Source organism: Vipera ursinii, assembly GCF_947247035.1.
Source record: "Vipera ursinii genome assembly, chromosome: 2".
Classification (NCBI taxonomy): Eukaryota; Metazoa; Chordata; class Lepidosauria; order Squamata; family Viperidae; genus Vipera; species Vipera ursinii.
The window spans coordinates 197,081,510-197,103,986 of record NC_139513.1 but is presented as its reverse complement, the minus strand read 5'-3'; the positions used below and the strand labels follow the sequence as shown (position 1 = coordinate 197,103,986).

The 22,477-nt window shown below is 37.3% G+C and overlaps 1 protein-coding gene across 1 annotated transcript in view; it reads left to right on the top strand.

Moving 5' to 3' along the window:
* The window catches only part of ZCCHC7 (zinc finger CCHC-type containing 7), a 141,899-nt gene extending 126,897 nt beyond the window's left edge, over positions 1 to 15,002 (top strand). Inside the window, exons 7-9 of the mRNA XM_083356792.1 lie at positions 5,064 to 5,159; positions 12,184 to 12,301; positions 13,469 to 15,002. Of these exons, the coding sequence (XP_083212918.1) occupies positions 5,064 to 5,159; positions 12,184 to 12,301; positions 13,469 to 13,920 (666 nt within the window). The 3' untranslated portion in view covers positions 13,921 to 15,002. The remainder of the gene's footprint in view (positions 1 to 5,063; positions 5,160 to 12,183; positions 12,302 to 13,468) is intronic.
* Positions 15,003 to 22,477: the final 7,475 nt, after the last annotated feature.

Genomic DNA, 22,477 nt, shown 5'->3' with positions numbered 1-22,477 from the left:
TGAAGGAATAAGAACTAAAGTGTGACAGTCTGGGATGTCCTCAGGTGATGGCTTCATGCATCCTAATACCTTGTTTTAACTTTTAAAGCAACAGTTCCCAACCTTTGTGGCTTGGCGGGGGAGGGGGAGAGAGGGGAACTGGGTTGTTTGAGCAGTGGGCCGGTGCACACATGTGCAGCTCAGCTTGTGTGAGTGGCAGGCCGGCAGGCACACGCTCATGCAGCTCAACTTGGGCATGCCAGCCTGCCACTGATGTGGCCCATTGGCAAATAGGCCACAGCTCAGCAGTGGGCCATGGCCTGGGATGGGGAACCCCTGCTTTAAATCACATATTGCAAGGGTGGCTGTTTCAGAATATTTCTTGTTTATATATTTCTCATTTTCCCTCCATTGTTTAAATCAGGGGTCTTCAAACTTGGCCCTTTCATGACTTGTGGACTTCAACTCCCAGAATCCCTCAGCCAGGCAGTCTGGCTGAGGAATTCTGGGAGTTGAAGTCCACAAGTCATGAAAAGGCCAAGTTTGAAGACCCCTGGTTTAAATACTATTATTCTTGTAATGGATTTCCCTGGTTGGGTAATTTCCTCAGGTGTTCTTCTCTGGAGAAAGTTTTAAAAAATATCTAGCCCTGGAATAGAGAAAATTAAATCATGTCTGGTCCTAGGTGTCTGAGTTTCCACCACGGTTCTTGTGTTTTCCAAGATAATTTCCTTCACCACGGCCCACCAAGACTTAATTCAATATTTACGGTAAATCATAACATTTCTTCAAGGCTTTGCGGGGGGGGGTGTTCTTAATACTTTTTGAAGAGTGAAGGTAGCATAGTGAGCAGAACTGCCTTTACGTCTATGTGGTAGGATAAATTTTGGAGTGAGTTTCAGGTTTCTATATTTTAAAAACTATATGTCTGTCTTGTAATATTTGTAATATGTATTGTAGGGCAGTAAGTAAGGAGTTTTTGGAAGCAGCAAACAGTGGGGATAGTGAAAACTTCACAAAGCAAACTCACTGTTCTTTGTGTTATGCAGTGCTGTGTAGCATAGCTTTTAAAAAGCAATCAAACCTGTGTCCTTTCAATGAATGATGTGGGAGTCCATGAAACTCCAGCACTGCTGTGCTGTAGATCTACTGTACTGTAGATATTTATGGATCCGGTTAAAAGAAATACTTAATGGGAATATCTAAATAACATTTAGGAATCCAAAGTGAAAGCAGATAGATGGATTTCTCCCAACTGAAATTTGGAAAAAGAAATTGTCCATTTTATACCGTACTATAATTCCCCACCCCCATCCCTTTGTCTGCATATGTAGCTGTAAGATAGTACAGGGCAAAAAAAAACACACCCTCTGAATAAATAATATTTTTAATTAGTGAAATTTAAGTCAGATACATATCTGGAGAAGTAATGAGCTTCATAGAAAGAAGGCCTTATTGGATCAAAGTCAGTTTAAGATAAGGGCATCTCAAGGTCACCGAGGGAGCTGCCCTGCAGGGCCATTTGCATAAAAAATTACTGTTAGAAATAGGCCAGCAAGGCAGCCCTGGCATTTTGATCTCTTGGCCTTTGTCATGGAGATTCCTTGCAGAGAAGGGAGAGAAGGCCAGTGTCCCAGATAATGATTAACTGTTTTAATGGCATTCATTCATTCATTCACTCATTCTGCACTAACTACTCATGCAGAAAAAAGGGTTATGTAAAATGACATTAGAAGAAAATCATTTGTAATCGTTGCATCGGGGCTGCACTTTGAGGAGACATTAGGAGTAAATCCGTGGCGTGGTAGGCTTATGCTTTATCTTCTGATATTTACTGAGTTTACTGGTGCATGAAAAGCTTTCAGGAAGAATAGCAGATGGGATGGACCTTTTATAGGTAATGCTATCTACTGGGTTATTACTTCTATATATTGATAGTGAAGTAATCTTCAAAATATCACTCTACAAAATATAGATTATTTAAATGTTTTTAACACACACAAAAAATCCTATAGCAGAGCTGCTGCTATCATTTTCTACCTATTGGATCAGAAACCTTAAATGCTTTTTAAAACCTGAAATAATTAGAATATAGTGAGCTTGACAACATATTGTAAAGTTCTTTTTCTCTTTTGACTTTTGGACAGCTGTAGGGAGGTACTTGTAGCTAAACTGAAGGGCAAGTATTCAATTTAATTTGTCTCCTTAAATCTGACCTTTTCAATTACATAAACAAAAGGAAGTGCTGGACGGACATTTTTTGAGGTCATAAAAACACACATCCTTCCTGCAGCCCAAAACTCCTTGAGGATTTTTGTGAGATTAGAAATGGAAAAAAGCTACTTTTCATAATGTTCTCATAACATCTTTTTCTCCTTGTGTATTTTGCACTGGGTGCCAAAATAATATTTGGTGGAAGTGATTTTCACCAGCCATTATTACCAGTTAATTATAATAAGCAACTCTGGGAGAGAGTTCAATCTATTCAAACAGTTCAAATATGGTGATTACATTCAGAAATAGAAAGATTTCACAAATCTTGACGTTAATTGTTAAGGAATGGATATGAAACAATGGGTCTTTAATTGTCTGATTGAGATCATTTTTAGAATGTATTCATACCTGGATATGGTCCTTAGTTACATTTTAAGAAATAAAATCAAGATAAAAGTGCTATTAATCTGTTTACCTCTAATTTTCCCATTTTTCCATCCATTCTTTTCAAGGATTGTGTAAGAGCATTAGGATAAACCTGCAAAACCCTTTCCTTCTCTCTCTCTCTCTCTCTCTCTCTCTCTCTCTCTCTCTCTCTCTCTCTCTCTCTCTCTCTCTCTATATATATATATATATATATATATATATATATATATATATATATATATATATATATATATATATATATATATATATATACGGTATATATATATAATAAAACCTGTAGTGATTTATTTTTTAAACTATGTTAGCTAAACCCAAGTTTTCTTTCTTCAGTTTCTGTTGTGCAGTAAAAATGTGTTTTAATGAAGTTTTTTTTTTAAAGACTTTTTGTACCAGAAATTCAACCTATCTGTAGGTAGTGCTCTTCTCCTTGACTGTCAGGTTTCTCAGATTGTTAGAAGTGGTCTTCCTTGCCAAGTTGGAAGGAGATAAAGGCAAGAATTCATCTGTGCCTTAAATCTAAATTTAGATACTTGGAGCAGGATTTCTCATACTTTGCAATGCCTTGACCCCCTAAAATAAATTAATTTCTGTGACACTTCCCATGAATACAGGGAGTGCTCGACTTACAACAGTTTGTTTTGTAACCGTTCAGATTTGCAGCAGCACTGAAAAAAGTAACTTACATCCAGTCCTTGCATTTGCAACCGTAGTAGGATCCCTATGCTCATGTAATCAAAATTTGGGTGCTTGGCAACCAGCCATGTATTTTCAAAAGTTGCAATGTCTTGGTTATCTTTGCAACTTTTCCAGCATGCTTCCTACGAGCAAAGTCAATAAGGGAAGCCGGATTCCCTTAAAAACCACATGATTCATTTAATAAGTACAGTGATTCGCTTAACTGTGGCAAAGAAGGTCATAAAATTGGGTGCAAGAGTCATTTAATATCTGCCTTGCCTAGCAGCAGAAATTCTAGTCCCAATTATGATTGTAAGTAAAACTAACAAGATCTAAAACATGCACACAGAGCAACTACGACACATATAGGAATAGAATGTTTAAACTTTATAAATAAAAACATTTTCATTAGAATTAAACGATAAAAAATAATCAAATTTAAAATCACTTCCCAGTGAGTGTTCAATTTTGTATAAGTCCTGAAATCTGGGATATTGTTTTTGAGAGAGTCATTCTAAGTTCTCATTCCACATATATTTTGAATTGATATTTGCTCTTTATAGTAGAAACTTTAGAAAATCCTGACCAGTGGAAAGTCTTGACCACACAAAATGAAAGCAAATGTTAACAGCAATTGGACCTTAGATGTCCATGCAATGGGCCTGTTCACCCTGAGCCAGAGCCTTGTAATATCATACATTGGGCTTACGGCAATCTGTAGAATGTGAATCTAAGAGGAATATATTTTTTACACTTCTGTATGTTTTTTAGATTGTTTTTAATCCTGTATTTATTATTCTTATAAATAACTCAAGGCAGCAAATTATCTAATATACCTTCCTCATCCTGTTTTTCCCACAACCAGCTTCCTTGTGAAGTAAGCTGGGCTAAGAGAAAGTGACTGGCTAAAGTCACCCAGCTATCTTTTATGCCTAAGGTGAGAATAGAACACACAGTCCCCTGGTTTCTAGCATGGTGCCTTAACCACTAGACCCAACTGGCTCTCTATTTTTTTCATATTTTGCTATATTTCTATGTATATATGGATGGATGGATGGATATAGATATATAGAAATGCAGATATAAGAGCAGTGGTGGTGCAGTGGTTACAAGGCAGTATTGCAGGCTAATTCTGCCAATTGCCCGCAGCTTGATCCTCACCAGCTCTATGATGGTCATGTTGGGTATCACATTAGAGTCTATATACTATCTGTCTTTAGATCCATACACATATTTTACCCCACATTCCTCCAAGCAATTCTGCTTTCACTTTTACGTTCCTCTCATCAGGAAAGTATTTTTATGAACTTGGTAATCAAGCGGCAGATAGCACAATGAATTGCAATTAATCCAAGAACATAGCAAAAGTTAATGCATGGCTATTTTGGGGATTGACTTAGAAGTATTCCTTTATTTTTGTTGTGTAAAGAATGATTTTTAATGTGTTACCTGTTACCATATAGTTACCAATAGGTTTCTTATGAGACACTTTTCATTTTATCAGAATTGGGGTATGGATTATAGTTGATACGACTAAGTCTGCAATGATACAGACATCTGCATAGATATAAGACACATTGAATATGGTGGTATGTATAATATAACTGTAATACATTTTTTCCAATTAGTAGCAGATATAATTCCACTGCTGTTTATTGGATGGTGAAACTGTATTGTTTTAATTTAGTTCATTTTAATTGGAATTTTACTAAATTTCATTGCTGCCTTTTTTTGTTTGTTTGTTTCAGACTAGACCAGGACCACTCAAGAAGGCTGACTCTTATTCTGTGCAACCTGCTTCAGTATACTGTTACAACTGTGGAGAGAAAGGACACTATGGTTTTGTAAGTGTCTTAATGCTATTAATAAACAATAAATATTTGTTGGGTTGTTTTACTTTCTGATAAGGTCCATATTTGTTTCTCAACTATAACGAATTGCCAACCACATACTTATTTAAAAAATTCTACAAATGATCTAGAACTAAATTCATGTATTCCCGATCATCCTTCATATAATTTCAACCCAAAACATATAAAGTTGGATATAGGGTTGAAGTAAGCAGTTTTAAATAACTGCTATAAGAAAATAACTGAATCAATAATATTGGGATTGACAAACGAGTTTTATTAAAAAGGTCATGCAGTTTAAGTCCAAAACATATAAAAATGCACTTTATAACAGGGGTCCCCAACCCCTGGTCCATGGACCGGTACCGGGCTGCGGCATGCCAGCAACCGGGCCACACAAACACACAAAGCCCCATCTGTGGGATGCAGGCAACACATAAAACCATGCCCCCTCCGGTCCGCGGAAAAATCTCTCTCCACATAACCGGTCCCTGGTGCCCAAAAGGTTGAGGACCTCTGCTTTATACCACACAAAGAAGTTGGCTGTAACTGATCTAAATAAATAGCAGTATCATAACAAATATAGGAAGACCATTAAATATTGGAGAACATCAAGTTTTTGCCATCTACATTTCAGCAGAAATAGGTATAAATTTGATTAAGAACTATCAAGTCATTTTAAATGCCTGTTGACCACATACAGAGATCTTTTCCATAAATACTTAACACATTTATTATTATTTTTGAGTACACAAATGGACATACAGTACACATACACACTATACTAGAGTCAGTTTGGTCTAGTGATTAAGGCAGCAGACTAGAAATTGGGAGACTGTGAGTTCTAGTCCCATCTTAGCACAAAAGCTGGCTGGGTGACCTTGGGCCAGCCACACACACTCAGCCCAACCCACCTCACAGGGTGGTTGTTGTGGGGAAAAAGGAGGAGAAAGGAATGTTGGATATAGCAATATCAATAGCACTTAGTTTTATATACCTTCTCACAGTGCGTTATAGCACTCTCTGAGTGATTTCCAATATCAGCATATATCTGGGTCCTCAGTTTACTGACCTTGGAAGGATAGAAGGCTGAGTCAACCTTGCGCCTACCAGGATTGAACTTCAGACTATGGGCAGAGTTAATTTGCAATACCGCATTTTAACCACTGCACCACGAAGGCTCAGTTATTTTACAAATAACTCAAGGCGGATATGCTTACCACCTTGACTTATTTGTAAAAAATAATAAAAGGCAGGATATAAATAATCATTTTTATGATTTGGAGAAAGTCAGGAAGACTTTAATTGCATAGAGATGGAGGTCTTTGATAGATGATAAGAATGTAAATAGACCTTTTGAACACAACTGTGGTTGGGATATCAACAAATTTCATCGGGGGGGGGAGTAAAAATAAAATAGCAAAAGGAAGACATTTATTATGATAAATGTCCTGTACATTATTGAATAAAACAACTTACAGCCCATTGATTCCTTTAAAAAGAGTACAGTTTAGTAACATAGGTTAAAAATGGAAATGTTTAAAATTTCCTGGAATTTATGTGGATTTATATTAAAATATACTATGTGTGATTTGTGCAGAATTCCCTGTTTTAGAATTCTTTCTAGAAATAGTTGAAATTATTCTACCACGTTGGACATCTTAAGCTTCAGGAAGTGTCTGGCTGATCAGATACGAGAAAAAATTATGAGAAATTGAATGACCTAATGGAGCATGTTAACATTTCATTGACTTCATTGAGATTTTACAAGAACTTGTCATTTCTCAAAGACAGTGATATCACATCACAATTTTAATTGTCACTAACCTATTATAAAAGATAATTCAGAATCAGTGGGCATGTCAAAATGATATTAACCAATAAATTTGTTTGTTAATAAATGCAGTGAAGAATTTGATTAAGAAAAAGTCAGTAGTTAAGAGTGGTCTAGGTTAACTGATACAGAGGTTTCCTATATTTGTTAAGGCTTGCTGGTATAATTTAGTGACCAAGTAGTACTCATTTTAATGAATTGGAACTATCCTAAGAACAGTATATTAATTAAATCATCTGGAGTCAATTATGGGTAGATATCTGCCTTAATGTAACATCATGTTCTGAAGCAAGAAATACACAATTCTCCAGACAGATTACTATTTTCATAATAGGAACAGATCTTGCATTTTTCAATTCTTCTTTGAATATCAGGAATGAGAAACTATGAAAACATTGCAGCTTCTGTTATAGACATTATCACAATCCTCAGGAATTAATACATCATTCATTCATTCATTCATTCATTCATTCATTCATTTTCTTTATTGCAGTTAATGGCCAGTCTATAAAACATAATGAATATGTTAGTGTAGAAATCTGCAAATACTAGCATCAGTAGAAGCAATGAACATGCTACTAAGCCATATTGTTCTAGGAAACTGGGAGCTGAAAAGCAACCTAAAGGATTAGCAATCAAAAGTGAATGATGCTGAGAATCTTTTTCCTCTAAAATGTGTTCATACAAGAATCTTAAGTTGGAGGACTCTTCCCAATGTTAGTTAAATCTTAGTAGTCACATTTGTGCCCATATCTGCAAATTGCAGGACCCCAAAAGAACAAAACAAAGCAGAGGCTTTGTAGCTCTGCCTAGCATTCATATTCCAAGCTGTCAGTCAGATACAACTTTTCTCAGGTGTGTTGATAAGAGCCTGAGATTTCTATCCTGTGTGTTTTACCTGTGGTGCTAAGGAATATCTCCAGAGTATTTAAAAATACAAAGCATGTGGCAGCAGTGGCAGTTGACTTAGATGAGACAGGTCTGGGAAGTGTATGTCATACACTATTCAGATTATTATTCAATAGATCCATGTTAAAATGAGTAGGAGTGGCTATTTTTAGAGGCCTCTACTTGTTTTATCCACTAGGGTTTTACTGTCAAGCTACTAAGGGAAAGGCCATCTTCTTGGAATATTTGTCTGTACAGCATCTCCAGAAACTTTGGAGGAGTATACTCCACAGCAGTCAAGGATTATTTATCCTTATTTAATAGCTATGCATGAAATCACAAGAAAGCAGTTGGTAGAAATAAATGGAAAATCACTGAGAAGTCTTTATTTCTTCCCCGAAAGTATTCTTTATCATGATGATTCATGCACATGGGTTATGTGTTTAAGCAGAGCTCACTCAGAATCTTCTCAAGCTTATAAAAAGGTCTTGCCAAAAACCATGGGCCTGTGTTCTTTTGAGATCTGAACATAACTGTACTCTCCTTTTCCAAATAGTAACTGAAAAGTTGTTCCTTTTCACTTTCATTGAGATCAGTATATGTTTTTAGTTTTTTGGGGTCCACCCTAGACATTGTGGATGTTTCAAAATGGATTGTTGCAGCCATCAGATTATATTATGAGCTAAGGAACCAAAAGTGCCCTCTTTTGGTCTGTGGTCAGTTTGCAAGAGCTAGGATTCCATCTGCATCCTTTCTACATTATATTTTCCTTTCATAATTATGTAGGACAACTTCCTATCTGTATCTAGCATTATCATCTGGATTTTGATTCTCAGAAGGATGTAGTTTTTAGAGCTGCAGTCCTTTGTACTGTACCTTATGAGCACTAAGCCCCTCTAGATAATAGGCCAGCTATTCACCCATGAGTGTATGATCACAGAGACCACAGTGAAGAACTGATTACTTATCTGTAACTGAAGTTTTTTGAGTAGTTATCTATGAGTTCACTCAACCCTCCCCCCTACCTTCTTTTGTTCTGGGTGACCTCAATATTTCTCTTAGAATTCACTATATTGGTTTCAGGCATGGAGGGGATTTAGGGAAAGCTGCACCTACTCATGTGTGGTATGCAGAGAGCTGCACTTCAGCCAAGACATTCCATATAATTTAGAAGTTTCAGAACAAAGTTTTCTTCAAGATATATTGTGTGTGGATTGGCAGATGATCTCTTCAGTCACATTAAATAACCAGTTGTTTCAAATCAAATTTATAAACTGGGAAAGGCTATTTGTTGGTTTAGAGCAGACATATCAAACTCGCAACGTCACATGACGTTGCGCAACTTATCGGGACAGATTTGCCATTGCCGGCAATGGGGTGGGCATGGCTTCTGTGTGACACGGCCTGGCAGTTTGACACCCCTGGTTTAGAGTGAGATGTCATCAGCCTGTGACTGATGTACAACTGCATGTCTCTGTGTGTCTGTATCTCTCTCTCTTTCTCTCTCTCTCTCTCTCTCTCTCTCTCTCTCTCTCTCTCTCTCTCTCTCTCTCTCTCTCTCTCGCTATCTATCGATCTATCTTTCTGTGTGTGTGTGTGAGAGAGAGAGAGAGAGAGAGAGAGAGAGAGAGGCTGACTGAAAATTCTACAGAAATCTGTAGGGTATGGAAGCTATAAGGATGTACATAGGGAGACACAAAATCCAATAGAGGAAAGTTTAAGTAGCTCAGGATTGAATTGTGGGATCCTTTGTGCTCTCTGAGCTTGTTTCCTTGCAGATGTTTCATTACCCGACTAGGTAACATCATCAGTGCTACTGAGTGTGAAATTGGAGTGTGAAGTTTGCTCCCTGTTTATATACAGTAGCAGGTCTTAACCAGTATTGGTGGGGTGTGTGGTTTTCTCCTTGATTGTTCCTTCATTAGGGTATTATTTTCTGATTGCCTGGCATTAGCAGACACAACATTAGATTATATTCTACTAACATGGAGATGTTTACTAGTAAGTATCAAGGAATATAAGCCAGTGTGACTGTTGATAGAATTAAGATTCTCCCAAAAGAACTGGCCCATGATTTGGAGACCTTCCTGAACTCAGGGTTCTTTGAAACAGCGGTAGAAAGCCATATGCAGGCACCCTTCACCCTGATCTGGCTGATACGCAATTTCATCCCTATCTGGACAAACTTACCTATCTACCTGCCTGCCGGCAACAATAACTTATGCCCTGCAATAACTTTGTATGTTGGGGTACTTTTGAAGATAACTCAGAACTTGTAACTGGTCCAGAATGTAATGATCATTTACCAGGCCATTGCAAGGTATAATCTATACTTAGATTACTAAGTATTATGATAGATTATCAATAGGTTTCTGGGTCCAGTTCAGTCTGTGGTCATTCTTTAGGAAGCTTTATGAGCCACTAGCATAGATATGTGACCATGATACTAAAAAAAAAAAGATTCTGCCTATCTAGTACAGTCAACAAAAGAGGCCTATTGTGATCTCCATCCTGTCTACCAGAATTTGTGGGCCAGGACAAAACAATAGGCCTTTTCAGTAATAGCCCCCAAATTCTGGAGTATTATTTAGCTAACTTTTCATTTTCAATGCTAAGCTTGTAAGCCGCCCTGAGTCTTCGGAGAAGGGTGGGATATAAATGGAATTAAAATAAAATAAATAAATAAATTTAGAAAGATCCTTTTATTCTCACGAGTCTTTGGCCAGAAATATGATTGTCATGCAATTATTTATTGTATTAAAAGAATCTTTTGTAACATTTTAATTTGGTTACTTGCGCTGCCCAGAATCCTTGTGATTGCAGCAATGAGCAAATATTATTAAATAAAATAAATAACACTCCAATATGATTAAACCATTATTTCCTACAAAAAGCAGAAAAATTTATTCATTGTGACTTCTTTATCTGCTGCTCTAAAATTGTGATCTTTAGATGAAAGATAATGCTACCAGAGTAAAGTGAGATGAACTGCATATAAATTTAACAAAATAAGTAAGTAAAATGCCTGGATTTCTTGACTAAAATGAGTTTTTACTTTCATCCCAGACGTTTGAATTCCAGAACCTAGAAGACAAGCGTAGATGGAATTTCTTACAAAACTGAGACAGCAGCAACAGTTGTAGATAGAACAAGATGTGGTTTGGAGAGATTTCTTTTGCTCTGTACAAGTCAAAATCAACAAAACATCATAGAAAGGAGTCATTGTATTATAGAAAGTTTCACTCTCTCCTTTGGATTTGTTCCAGGTTTGAACATTTTTCTCATAGGCAAGAAAGATAGCTTAGGAATTTTGTTGCTATACGGTACCAAAAGATGGTCTTGAACTTACTGTTAAGGCTCCCCTGGTCCTAACGGAAGCATATTATGTCTAACTGATGATACTAGTTGTAACTTCAGGATTATGTGAATTTATAGGAAAAATGAACCTCGATCAGTCAGGGGTAGGCAACCTTGGCTCTTTTATGACTCATAGACTTCAACTCCCAGAATTCCTGAGTCAGCTATTGCTGATATGTTGAACAAGCCACTTCCTACAGCCCAACACGCGTATCTGCGCAAGAAGATGTGTCTTATCTGAAGTCTGCATTGCTGACAAAAGAAAGGGATGTCACTGCGTGTTTTTTAGTTTTGCAAGCTTCACTCATTCCTGTCTGTACATTTTCCCCTGCTCTCTGCACCTGTGTTATTATCTTATCATGTAACCATAGTGAATCTCACATGTCCAGCTATGTTATGGTTTCAGACTGTTGTGCGCATGTCTAGAAAAAGTTTCTCACTTTAGTTTTACTACTTTTCTCTTCTGCCTGATGAGAGAATGTAGTCAGTTTAGGTCTTTTGTTTTCTCATTAAAAGTTTTACAGTAAAATATGCCTCGGATTTCTTTCTTTGATGTTCACCATGCGAATGAGCCACGGTTCATCGCCCTCTGATGGAGTAATAACCCTCCTGCTGACTCAGGAATTCTGGGAGTTGAAGTCCATGAGTCATAAAAGAGCCGAGGTTGCCTACCCCTGACCTAGATTAATCTGTAGATATGTTCACTTACTTGCATCTTAAATTTGTAGTGATATTTCATGCATGTTACATTTGCAATTATGATCTGTATAGTCTTGCCCCTCTTCTTTTGGGATAAACCAGCAGGTTCAGTATGCATTATTAGAGAAAATGGATCGTTTTACTACCAATGGAAAAGCTATTAGGTCAATTCCTTTCATTTGTTTCTTTTCAGTTTGCATTAACCAGAGGTATCAGAATAATTTAAAATCTGATTTGCAGGAATGCTCAGAGAAGCGAATGTTTGGAGGAATATTTCCTACTTACCCATTTATCTGTTACTATGACAATAAATATGATATCAAGAGGAGCCTCCAGAGAGCAGAGAAAAAAGTGCAAGGTATGATATATATATATTTAGTGATCTTGTTCTTTTAAAAAAAAAACTCTTAGCCAGCTACTATTATGTTTACTGCCTCTTTTAACTTGATTAGATTACGATGGGTAATTTTGCCAGAAGGCTTCATCTGGTCCCTAGCACCCCCACCTGCAGCCCTCCAATAAATAACCCAAGATCATGCCAAAATTTAGTGACAAAATAGTCAATGTCTGGTGACACAGCATTTTTTTAAAAAAAAATAAAGGTAGAATGAGAATAGGTTGCCTCTCACTCTGTTTTTATTTCTACCTTTTAAACCTTCCAAACTCAATGCGAACCTGTCATTTTTCTTGCAATGTGCTAAGCACATTGATTTGTGCTTTAATTGTAAGACGCCCTGAAGTCTTCGGAGAAGGGCAGGATATAAATGGGATTTTAAAAAAAAAAAATTTTGAGAGCATAACCTTGAGCTGTTTGGTGAAAATTTTAAGGATGGAAATGGAAGAGTTTCAGATGCCAAAATGCCAAGTGTTCCCATTTGCACCCAAAAAATCCACCACAGATCCATTAAAAATGCAAATAAATAAACCACCTGATTTTTGCAACAGACGCTCAGGACTTCTGGAAGGTCAGAAGGCCAAACTGCAAACTCCAGTTCCTCATAGGTTGTAACAATATTTCATGTGTGTACTATCTGATCTCGATGTTCTAGGTCACAGGTCTGCAACCTGCGGCTCCGGAGCCACATGCGGCTCTTTCAGCCGTCTCCTGCGGCTCCCAGTCCTCTGCCATGTGTAGTCCAAAAAACAGGGATTAAAAAAGTTCAACCAATCAATTCAAATATGCAGGGTAGGTGCATATCTCACCTTGGCTCCACTCTTCAGTCAAACCCTGTTCTGCGCATGTACACACATGTGCACACATTTTTTGCGGCTCCCAGTTTTTCCTTTTGTGAGGGAACCAGTTCCGAGTGGCTCTTTCACTGTTTCAGGTTGCTGACCCCTGTTCTAGGTGGCTAACAATCTCATAAAACAAAAACGTCAGCATTAATAAAAAGATTTGAGAAGGAACCCCCTCTCAATGTATCAAAACATAGACTGAAATTAGAATTAGAGCTAGATATTAGGGAGGTAACAAATACAGTGTTCTGTGTTTTAAGTGTAGTATCATTGTGTTTTTATTTTGCAGAACTTCAGGAAGCTGGCCTTTTACCAAAGACTCTGAAAAGACCACATACAGAGTGTGATCAAGAAGAACACAAACATAAGAAAAAGAGGGAAGTTTGGAAGGCACATGGCAAGAGGGGAGATCATAACAATCTAAGGAAAAAATCTCATGCAGATCCAATCAAAGAAAGGAAGCGTAAGAAGGAAGCTCAAAACAATTATGCGATAGAAGAGTGCTTTCCTAGAGGTGGCCACATGAATGCACATAAGAGGTGCAAAAGGAAAACTCATCGTCATCAAAGTGTTGGCTTTCTGGCAGATGGCAAAAGTGAAAATCGACAAATTTCTATGGGGTCAGCAAAAAGGCAGAAGAGAAAGAAAAAGCAGAGGAGCCACACAAGCAATAGGGATGAAAGTTTATTTCTTATCAAACAGAAGAAAAAAAAAACCACAACAAAACCCAGCTTGATCTGAGTTGGAGCTTTATTCCTTCCACAAAAAGCAGACTGGGCTATCACAGCACAGAGAGTGTATCGGTAACCATTCCACAAGGAGAGCATCTTGGTTTGTAAGGACAAGTTATTGATGCATTAGAGATACATTATTTGTTAAATGTTTTTTTTTACAATTCCTGGAATATTGGATGGAATGTAGAGGTAGGAGGTGGGGAGTGACAAGATGAAAGCATTTTTTTAAAAAAACAATACATATCCTCAGTTGCATACACTCTTTTTGTAAATCTGTGTCTCAAAATACTTCTGCTTAATTGCATATAGTTTATTTGCATGCAAACTTTGAAGGAAATGTAGACAAATTGACAGGTGACCTAGGTATGGAATACAAAAATAAATGGAGGTAGCGATTTCACCTGTTTAATAGAAAACAGGTGAAAAAGAGGAAGTGCAAGTGATTTGGGTTTACAGGCCCCTTGGGAAGGTCTAGCAGTATCATGTTTCCTCTGTTGATTTGTTTTGAAAAATGTACGGAATAAATTTAAGAAACAGAGAAGGATGTTGTACAAGAAATATTATTTGCTTCCTAATTTATTTTCCCGACAGAGTGTTTCACGAGGTGTGGCCATCTTATGCCACATTCTTAGCTATGATTATCCTCAAATTTGTCATTGACTTAGCACTATAATTTGACTTTGACAGGCCAGGTAAGTCTTTGTTCAAGTGAAAAAGTGTAAACTGCATTGAAGTCTAATTTTTAAAGTATATAATCCCGGATGGCTTTTTTATGTTTCTGAGAAATAAATTATTTTATAACTCATTTTATTAAAGTTAGGTATTTTTGTACTTTGAATTGCAATTCAAAATTTATGTCTGAAAAACAACAAAATGTCTAAGGGAAAAGTAACTATTTGGATGCCCGATTTTTGTTTTGTTTTTTTTCAAAATCAGCTATTTCATCTTCTTTCTTTAATACTGTCAATTCATGTGACCTCCAGTGAGACTTCAGCTTCCCAAACATGCTGCTTTTTTCACTCTTGTTAATTTATATGTCCAAAAGATGTATTTTACCTAGGGGGTTGATTATTAAACATTAAAATGATATTTTTATACTGAGTCTGTTTTTTTAGCATGTTAAAATAACAAGTATTATCAAGATATGATGATAATAACAGAACACACCGCCTTTGTCAGGCACAAGAAATCAGGAACCAAGATAGTTCAAATGAGTACAAGTCTAATCCATGCTAGCTCAGTACAAGAATCTGAACTACTAAAGATCAAGGCAAATTGGCAGTAGATGAGCGTGGGGCTGGACTTAGATCTCTTGTGGGCCTGAAGGGACTCCAAATTGATAAACGTGTTTGACCCCACTCTTGGACTCAACCTGATCATCTCCTACATCAGGGGTCTTCAAACTTGGCTTTTTTATGACTTGTGGACTTCAACTCTCAGAATTCCTCAGCCAGCGTGCCTGTCCTACATACTTAGTACTATTGCCCGGAACATCTAATGAGTAACCTATCCACGCTACAGTCTGAGTTAACAGGACTTGGTATATAAATAAAATTGCAATTGTAAGTACACATAGGAAATTTACAAAAGAAAGACGCTCTGTAGGAATAATAATGTAAATGTTCTCTTTTACAAGGTGGAAGTGAAATTCAAAAATTGTAGATGAAAGGATCCAGCTTTGCAATTAATGCTTGAGAAATAAATCAGCTGAGCACAAATATTGGCAAGGCAGCATTACACTACCCAATAGTGAAACATGAAGAACAGAATTAAGGGAAATCCAGTTGAATATAAAGAAGTTATATCATCAAGGTAGGATGATGAACTGCATCATAAAATGAATATGGGACACTTTACGATTCTAGTAAAAAATAGGATAATCCTTTACGTGTCTGTTTTTGGTCACTATCTGTTTTTATCTATTCAAATCAATATTATCCCATTAACGCAGGGGTCTTCAAACTTGGCCCTTTTATGACTTGTGGACTTCAACTCCCAGACTTCCTCAGCCAGTATGTCTGACTGAAGAAGTCTGGGAGTTGAAGTCCACAAGTCATAAAAGGGCCAAGTTTGAAGACCCCTGCACTAGCGCATTAGAAATGGGTATGAATACGTTTGCCTTTTTAAAACTCTCCGTGTTTACCTTGAAGGTGTCTGAGGTTGTCCTTATCTCTGGAAAAAAGCATTGCAGAGATGCACTCAAAGTCTGACTGCAAGTATAGCAGAAGAGAAGAAACGGGTAGAGCCTGGGATCTAGAATTCTTTCCAATCCTATTACCAGCAGTGGCCTTAGCAGCCATAAGTATTTTCTTCTGTATTACGGAGTAGCACATTGCATAAGCACAGTATATGTTTCTGCTTCCTTGTCTTCATCTGTCTATATGACCCTATACACAGTGAGGCACATATTCTCTGGATCTGTGACCAAAGGTGAGATGGGAGGTTAGACTAAGAGCAGTTGGCAGCACCCTCAGCTGCTTCCTAAACAGGAAGTCTAGGAGTACATTTAAGGGTGGGGTTTTTTTCTCCACAACCCCAATTCTGTTCTAGCTCACTTTCAAATTCAGTTTTTTGTTGATTTCTCTCTCCTCCTCTCCCAGTGGTCCTGTTCTTTTTTCAGAGTGGAAGGTCAGAAGGATAGACATGCTGCTCCTTTTGTATATTTTCTTACTCGAATAACAGAGTTGAAAGGGACCTTGGAGGTCATCTAGTCCAACCCCCTGCTCAGGCAGGAAACCCTATACCATTTCAGACAAGTGGCTGTCCAGTCTCTTCTTAAAAACTTCCAGTGTTGGAGCATTCACAGCTTCTGCAGTCAGGTTGTTCCACTGGTTAACTGTTCTAACTGTCAGGAAGTTTCTCCTTAGTTCTAGGTTGCTTCTCTCCTTGGTTAGTTTCCATCCGTTGCTTCTTGTTCTGCCTTCGGGCGCTTTGGAGAATAGCTTGACTCCCTCTTCTTTGTGGCAACCCCTGAGATATTGGAAGACTGCTATCATGTCCCCCCTCGTCCTTCTCTTCATTAAACTAGACATACCCAGTTCCTGCAACTCTTCTTCATATATTTTAGCCTCCAGTCCTCTAATCATCTTTGTTGCTTTGTTTCAACATCTTCCTAACACTTTATTGAGTTGGAAAAAAATAAAAAAGCCTGCTGCTGAAGTCGGAAGAAGGAATGATAAGGTTTTGCAGAAAGGAATTGTTTGAACTATGGTATGTGTGTCTGTGGGAGAAGAGAGCCTTCCTTCTCATTTCCTCCCCTTTTTGATTCATTTAAGGGATAGCAAGAAGAAAAATTAGCCATGCTGTAAAAGAGTCAAGTAGCATCACCTCACTGATGATGATGCCTAACTGGGTAACGTGCAAGAAAACAAGCATACTCAGAGAGTATCAAGGACCACACGGCATCAGTTTCCCAACTTCAAGCTTCACAAATTGGTTTGCATTCTTTTGTGGGCAGATTTCCAATCCCAACTGAAAACCTGGCACAAGTCTGATGCAAAAGTCCAAAAATGAGCATTTTCTTTTTCTCTAATTTTTAGCCTCAGAACAACACTAAGCATATCTTTATTAGTTACGATATATGCTTAATATATATGGGTGCCTAGCTATATATACCCTTCTTGTTTCTAAATGCTAGAATTACCATTTAGATTTTTAAGACGGGATTACAGAATTTAGTGGTCATTTTCCATGTCTCACAATTGGAGCAAAATACAAATACCTTTATTGCGGTCATTAACCAGCAGATACAACTAGGGCAATCAGCAGCTGGCCGGGATCTAGCTGATGACTATTGGACAGATAACACCTTGGATTTTCTTTCTCCTACCGTATTACCTTCCAACACGGCCCCATTGCCAATTGCATCCACATGTTAGGTTCCATGCTGTTTTTTCTCTTCAGTGAGTCTTCTTTCAGCTCTTGAGCTTGAAGATCCCATGGACTTTACCTTGCTTAAGAACAGACAAACTTCCAAGTAGTCCCAAACTGGCCAACTCATTTTTAGGATCGCTAATCACTCTTTATTAGGATTATAAACAATAGATAGAGTTAATAGAAAGCTATTAGATTGTCTATATGGATGCAGAGATGCACAAAGAGTCATTGAGATGCTGTGGTGGAAGATAGGCTCATTACAATCTACTCCAATCACAAATCGCACCAGATGACACACATCCAATCTTTGTAAGTCTGGGTAAAAGTATATAAATATTATAAACTCCCAAAGTTTGTCCATAATCACATGAAGCATTAGGAATATTAAAATATTGAAACCCAGACTGCAACTAAAGAATTTACACTTCAGAATATAACAAAATTGGAAGGTATTACTATTGAGACAGAGGAATATAAGCAACAACAACAAAGTACTGAAAAAAGCTAATATCCAAAACCTGACTTTACTCAAAGACCCTACAATTTTTAAAGTACAAGGAACCACTACTATGACAATCTTAAAGACCAACAACAAACTAGGGAAAAACTTAATACTCAGCTTCTGACTCTCTCTAAGTAGCCTACAATTTCAGAAGTACACTACATGCAAGATAATGATGCCAATATAGAGGAAGCTGAAGACCAACAAAGACAACCTGTAGAAAGCTTGGACAGTCAATTACTAACTATAAAACTGGATAAGATTTCTACTCAAAACAGATCAACCCAGATGGAAGAAGAATCCAGACTGAACCACAGACAGAGATGTCAGAGCAAATAAAGAGAGTGTAATTAACATGGCAACAATATACCGGTAATGACTATAAATGGTTCAACTTTTGTATATTGCTGATGGTTGGTTGGCCTCCTCTGGTGCAAATAATATACATGCGAGCAAATGAAGACATACTTGGCAATTTAAAGCCCAGAGTCTGGAAACCCGGCTGGCAAAAAAAGAAACCTAGAGTTAGATTTAAAATATGAATTCCTAGAGAATTATCGTAGGTCGTTTTGTTAGTAATTATTGACTTATTAGGATCTGAAATAGAAAATATTCATGAGATAGAATTAAAATGTGTTTTAAGTATTTACTAAGCTTATTTCAAATGTTATAAATTTATATATTGATATAATGGAAATTTGGCTTATGGGAACCTATGTTTGATGTTAAAATTTTGGTTATGTATAAGTAGAAGTACTGTAGATTGATAAATATAGCCTCTCCGATTGGTAACTTGTTATGTATTAGGATATGAAATAAACAATGTTTATTAGGCAGAAGCTAGCTATTTAAATATTGGGTGTCTGTTAGATGATACAATTTTGGGTGTAATAAGATAAGGGAACTTTGGTTTGTGAATACTATTTGGGATGTTAAAGGTTAAACTTGGATACTATAATTAACATCAAAATTAGATAAAATTTAATAACAGGATATAGATATACCTTATCAAAATTGGATTGACAAAATCTTCTTTAATTGACTATGCTATTCCTAGAAATTTGTTAGTTTAAATACATTGTATTGAATGTTGAGGGAAATAGAGAAGGATGCTATGATAATGTAACCCGAACTATGTATTGAAAACTCTGTTACTTAATTGATGACTACCCAGGTATCATGATGCTTTCTAAATATATAGGTTGTAATTTGAAAAACTAATAAAACTTGTTTTCTTTTAAAAAAAGGAATATTAAAACAAAAAGATCTGAAGGCCATTTATTCAGGTTAGTTTAAGTGCTGGGTTGTGTTTTTTAAGCAATGTTAATTAGGTCTTTCACCACCTCAAACACTATCCTCAATAATTCTACTTCCTAATCATTCTAAAATGGCGTGACAGTTACCTAAAAATACAATTTTTATCCCATTCTTTAATGCTTACACTAATTCTAAGCTTAAGGGAGCAAACTTACCCCCATGGCTGAGCAACCACAAGCCTAAATCTGTGTCTTAAGAGGTTCTATTGAATACCAGTTGGATTTTCTATGCACTGTGGATTTTCATTCCGCCTTTTAATTTTTACTTTAATTACTAAACTTTTAACAATAGATCAACGTCACCCCAAGCTTTTAACATAAAAATATAAATGTTGGGCCTTAGAAAGAATTAAGCTTCCTTTAGGAAACCTCTTTCACTGAAAGCTTCAAGTAATGCCTTTGAAAGTAGTACATGCATGTGGGTCTATATGTATTTGGGTCCATATGTGTATATGTCTATGGATATTCTCATGTTTACTTTCTATAGATTAAATAAGAGTCAGTGGACTTGGGGTTGTGATAAAATACAGTTAGCATCTATTAACAGTTTCTATGTCTATGTTCTATGTTTTTTTAAAGGGACGCGGTGGCTCAGTGGGTTAGGACGCTGAGCTTGTCGATCAGAAGGTCGGCAGTTTGGTGGGTCGAATCCCGAGTGCCGCATAACAGAGTGAGCGCCTGTTACTCGTCCCAGCTTCTGCCAACCTAGCAGTTTGAAAGCACGTAAAAATGCAAGTAGAAAAATAGGGACCACTACGGTGGGAAGGTAACAGCGTTCCGTGCGCCTTTGGCGTCTAGTCATGCCAGCCACATGACCACGGAGACGTCCTCGGACAAGCGCTGGCTCTTCGGCTTTGAAACGGAGATGAGCACCGGCCCCTAGAGTCGGAAACGACTAGCACGCATGTGCGGGGGAACCTTTACCTTTACCTTTACCTATGTCTACTTTTAAAACTGAAAAGTGCTTTATCCAGTACTTCAAACATTGTATGTTTACAAGTAATAAAAATAAATTTAGAAATATGTAACATACTTTGCGTTCATACGCTCTTTTTTTCTGACAACCACTTGTAATTCTACTCAGCAGGTATATACCATGGATGTCAGTTTCATAATTTCAAGAACTGACCTACTAAAAATATTTTTCTATTTGTCTTTCATATTAATAGAATAGGTTTGAATATTAAACAAAAGATAATTTTTCCGGCTTTGATTATTCTTAAGTAGTAATCAAAATCCTACTTCATCAAATTCAGACCCCTTTCTTTGCTTCAGAGAATCCAGTGAGGATACTAAACATTTGGGTCAGGGGAAAAAAAAGTCTTCAACTCCCTGCAAATATTTGAATTAACCTGGAACATTTGGATATGACATTTTAACAGCTAAATATATGCTTAACAAATATTGATATTGTAAATGTGAAATATAAACCTATTTCCTGACTAGCTGAAGAAATTCCTTCCTTAAATAATTTAACTTTGTTCTATGTATATATTGCATCATATCTTACTCTCCTCAATTTGACAATAATTTTCCTATATTCAATTCCATTGGTTCCAATCCAATGGAATGTTGTGAAGAAATTATATAAAGTATGAGGACTTTGCCCATCTGTCAGTGGGATAATTCTAAAAGTTGAATTGAATGAGAATAAATTTGCCACGTATGGAGAAGGCAAAAGAAGAAACAACTGCATTCAAAAATAGGCCAGATCCGGTTGGGGATTGTGGAGAAAAATATTCCAGAGAATTTCCTCCAATGTATCCTATGGGTACTGGCTTGGGATGCTGCCAGCTGTTCCATTTGAAAGCTCACACACACACACACACCCCAATCCCAATCATGTGGCTTGCAGCAGAGCTATTTTTAAGGATTGGGAAGAATCCCTGAAGCCATGTTTGCATGATTTCCCAAATTCATTTATGTTTGCTATTAGCGTACATCCACACACTACTCTGGCCCTCTGTAATATAATTGTTTCATTCTATTCCAAAAAACTTCCACATATTTTTTTTTGCAGGCCTTTGGGTAGGAATGAGAAACAAGAAATAATAATACATATTCAATCGCTGGTGATTCTTATTTTGTGTTGCGGAGAATTTGGCTATAATAATCATGCTGAATGAGAGATGGTGTACGTAAGATTTCTCTAATTATCCAGGAAAAAAGTGGTAAGAGGTATAAGATGGTTGCTTGAATGAAATATGCAGAGTAATAAACTCAGTAATTTAAACTGCTTCATTTTCACAAGGGCATAACCTTTAGACATTAAGTATGCCTTAAGTCTACCCTCAAGAACAGTGAAAGCATAATAATGTAAAAAGCTTTGTGATATTATATACCCGTGGTGGTGAACCTATGGCACGCATACCACAGGTGGCATGCAGCGCCCTCTCTGTGAGCACGCGTGCCATCGCCACAGTCCTAGGCCTTCAGTCCCGTCTGTGAGCAAACTGCATCAATACCCGTGCACGGTAAGGTTCCCATGCCTGCCCCTGCCTCCCCCAAGTTTTTTTATTATTATTATTAACCTGCCTTTCAGCTGCATTCCATTTCTCCATTCGCTTCTCAGCCTTCACGGTGTGTTTATGGGACTATCGGTAAAAAAAAAAGTTCCATCAGACTTTCTAACTTCTCACGAGATCTCAAGAAGTTAGAAAGTCTGGTGGAACTTTTTTTTTTTTACCGATAGTCCCACAAGCATGCGGCGAAGGCTGAGAAGTGAACGGAGAAACGGAATGCAGCTGAAAGGCGGGTTAGTAAAAAAAAACGCTTGGGGGAGGCAAGGGCATCTGGGCGGGGGCGGGCATGGTAACCTTACCCTGCATGGTAGTGGGAGGGTGGTGTGTGTGCCCTTCTTGTGCCAGGCC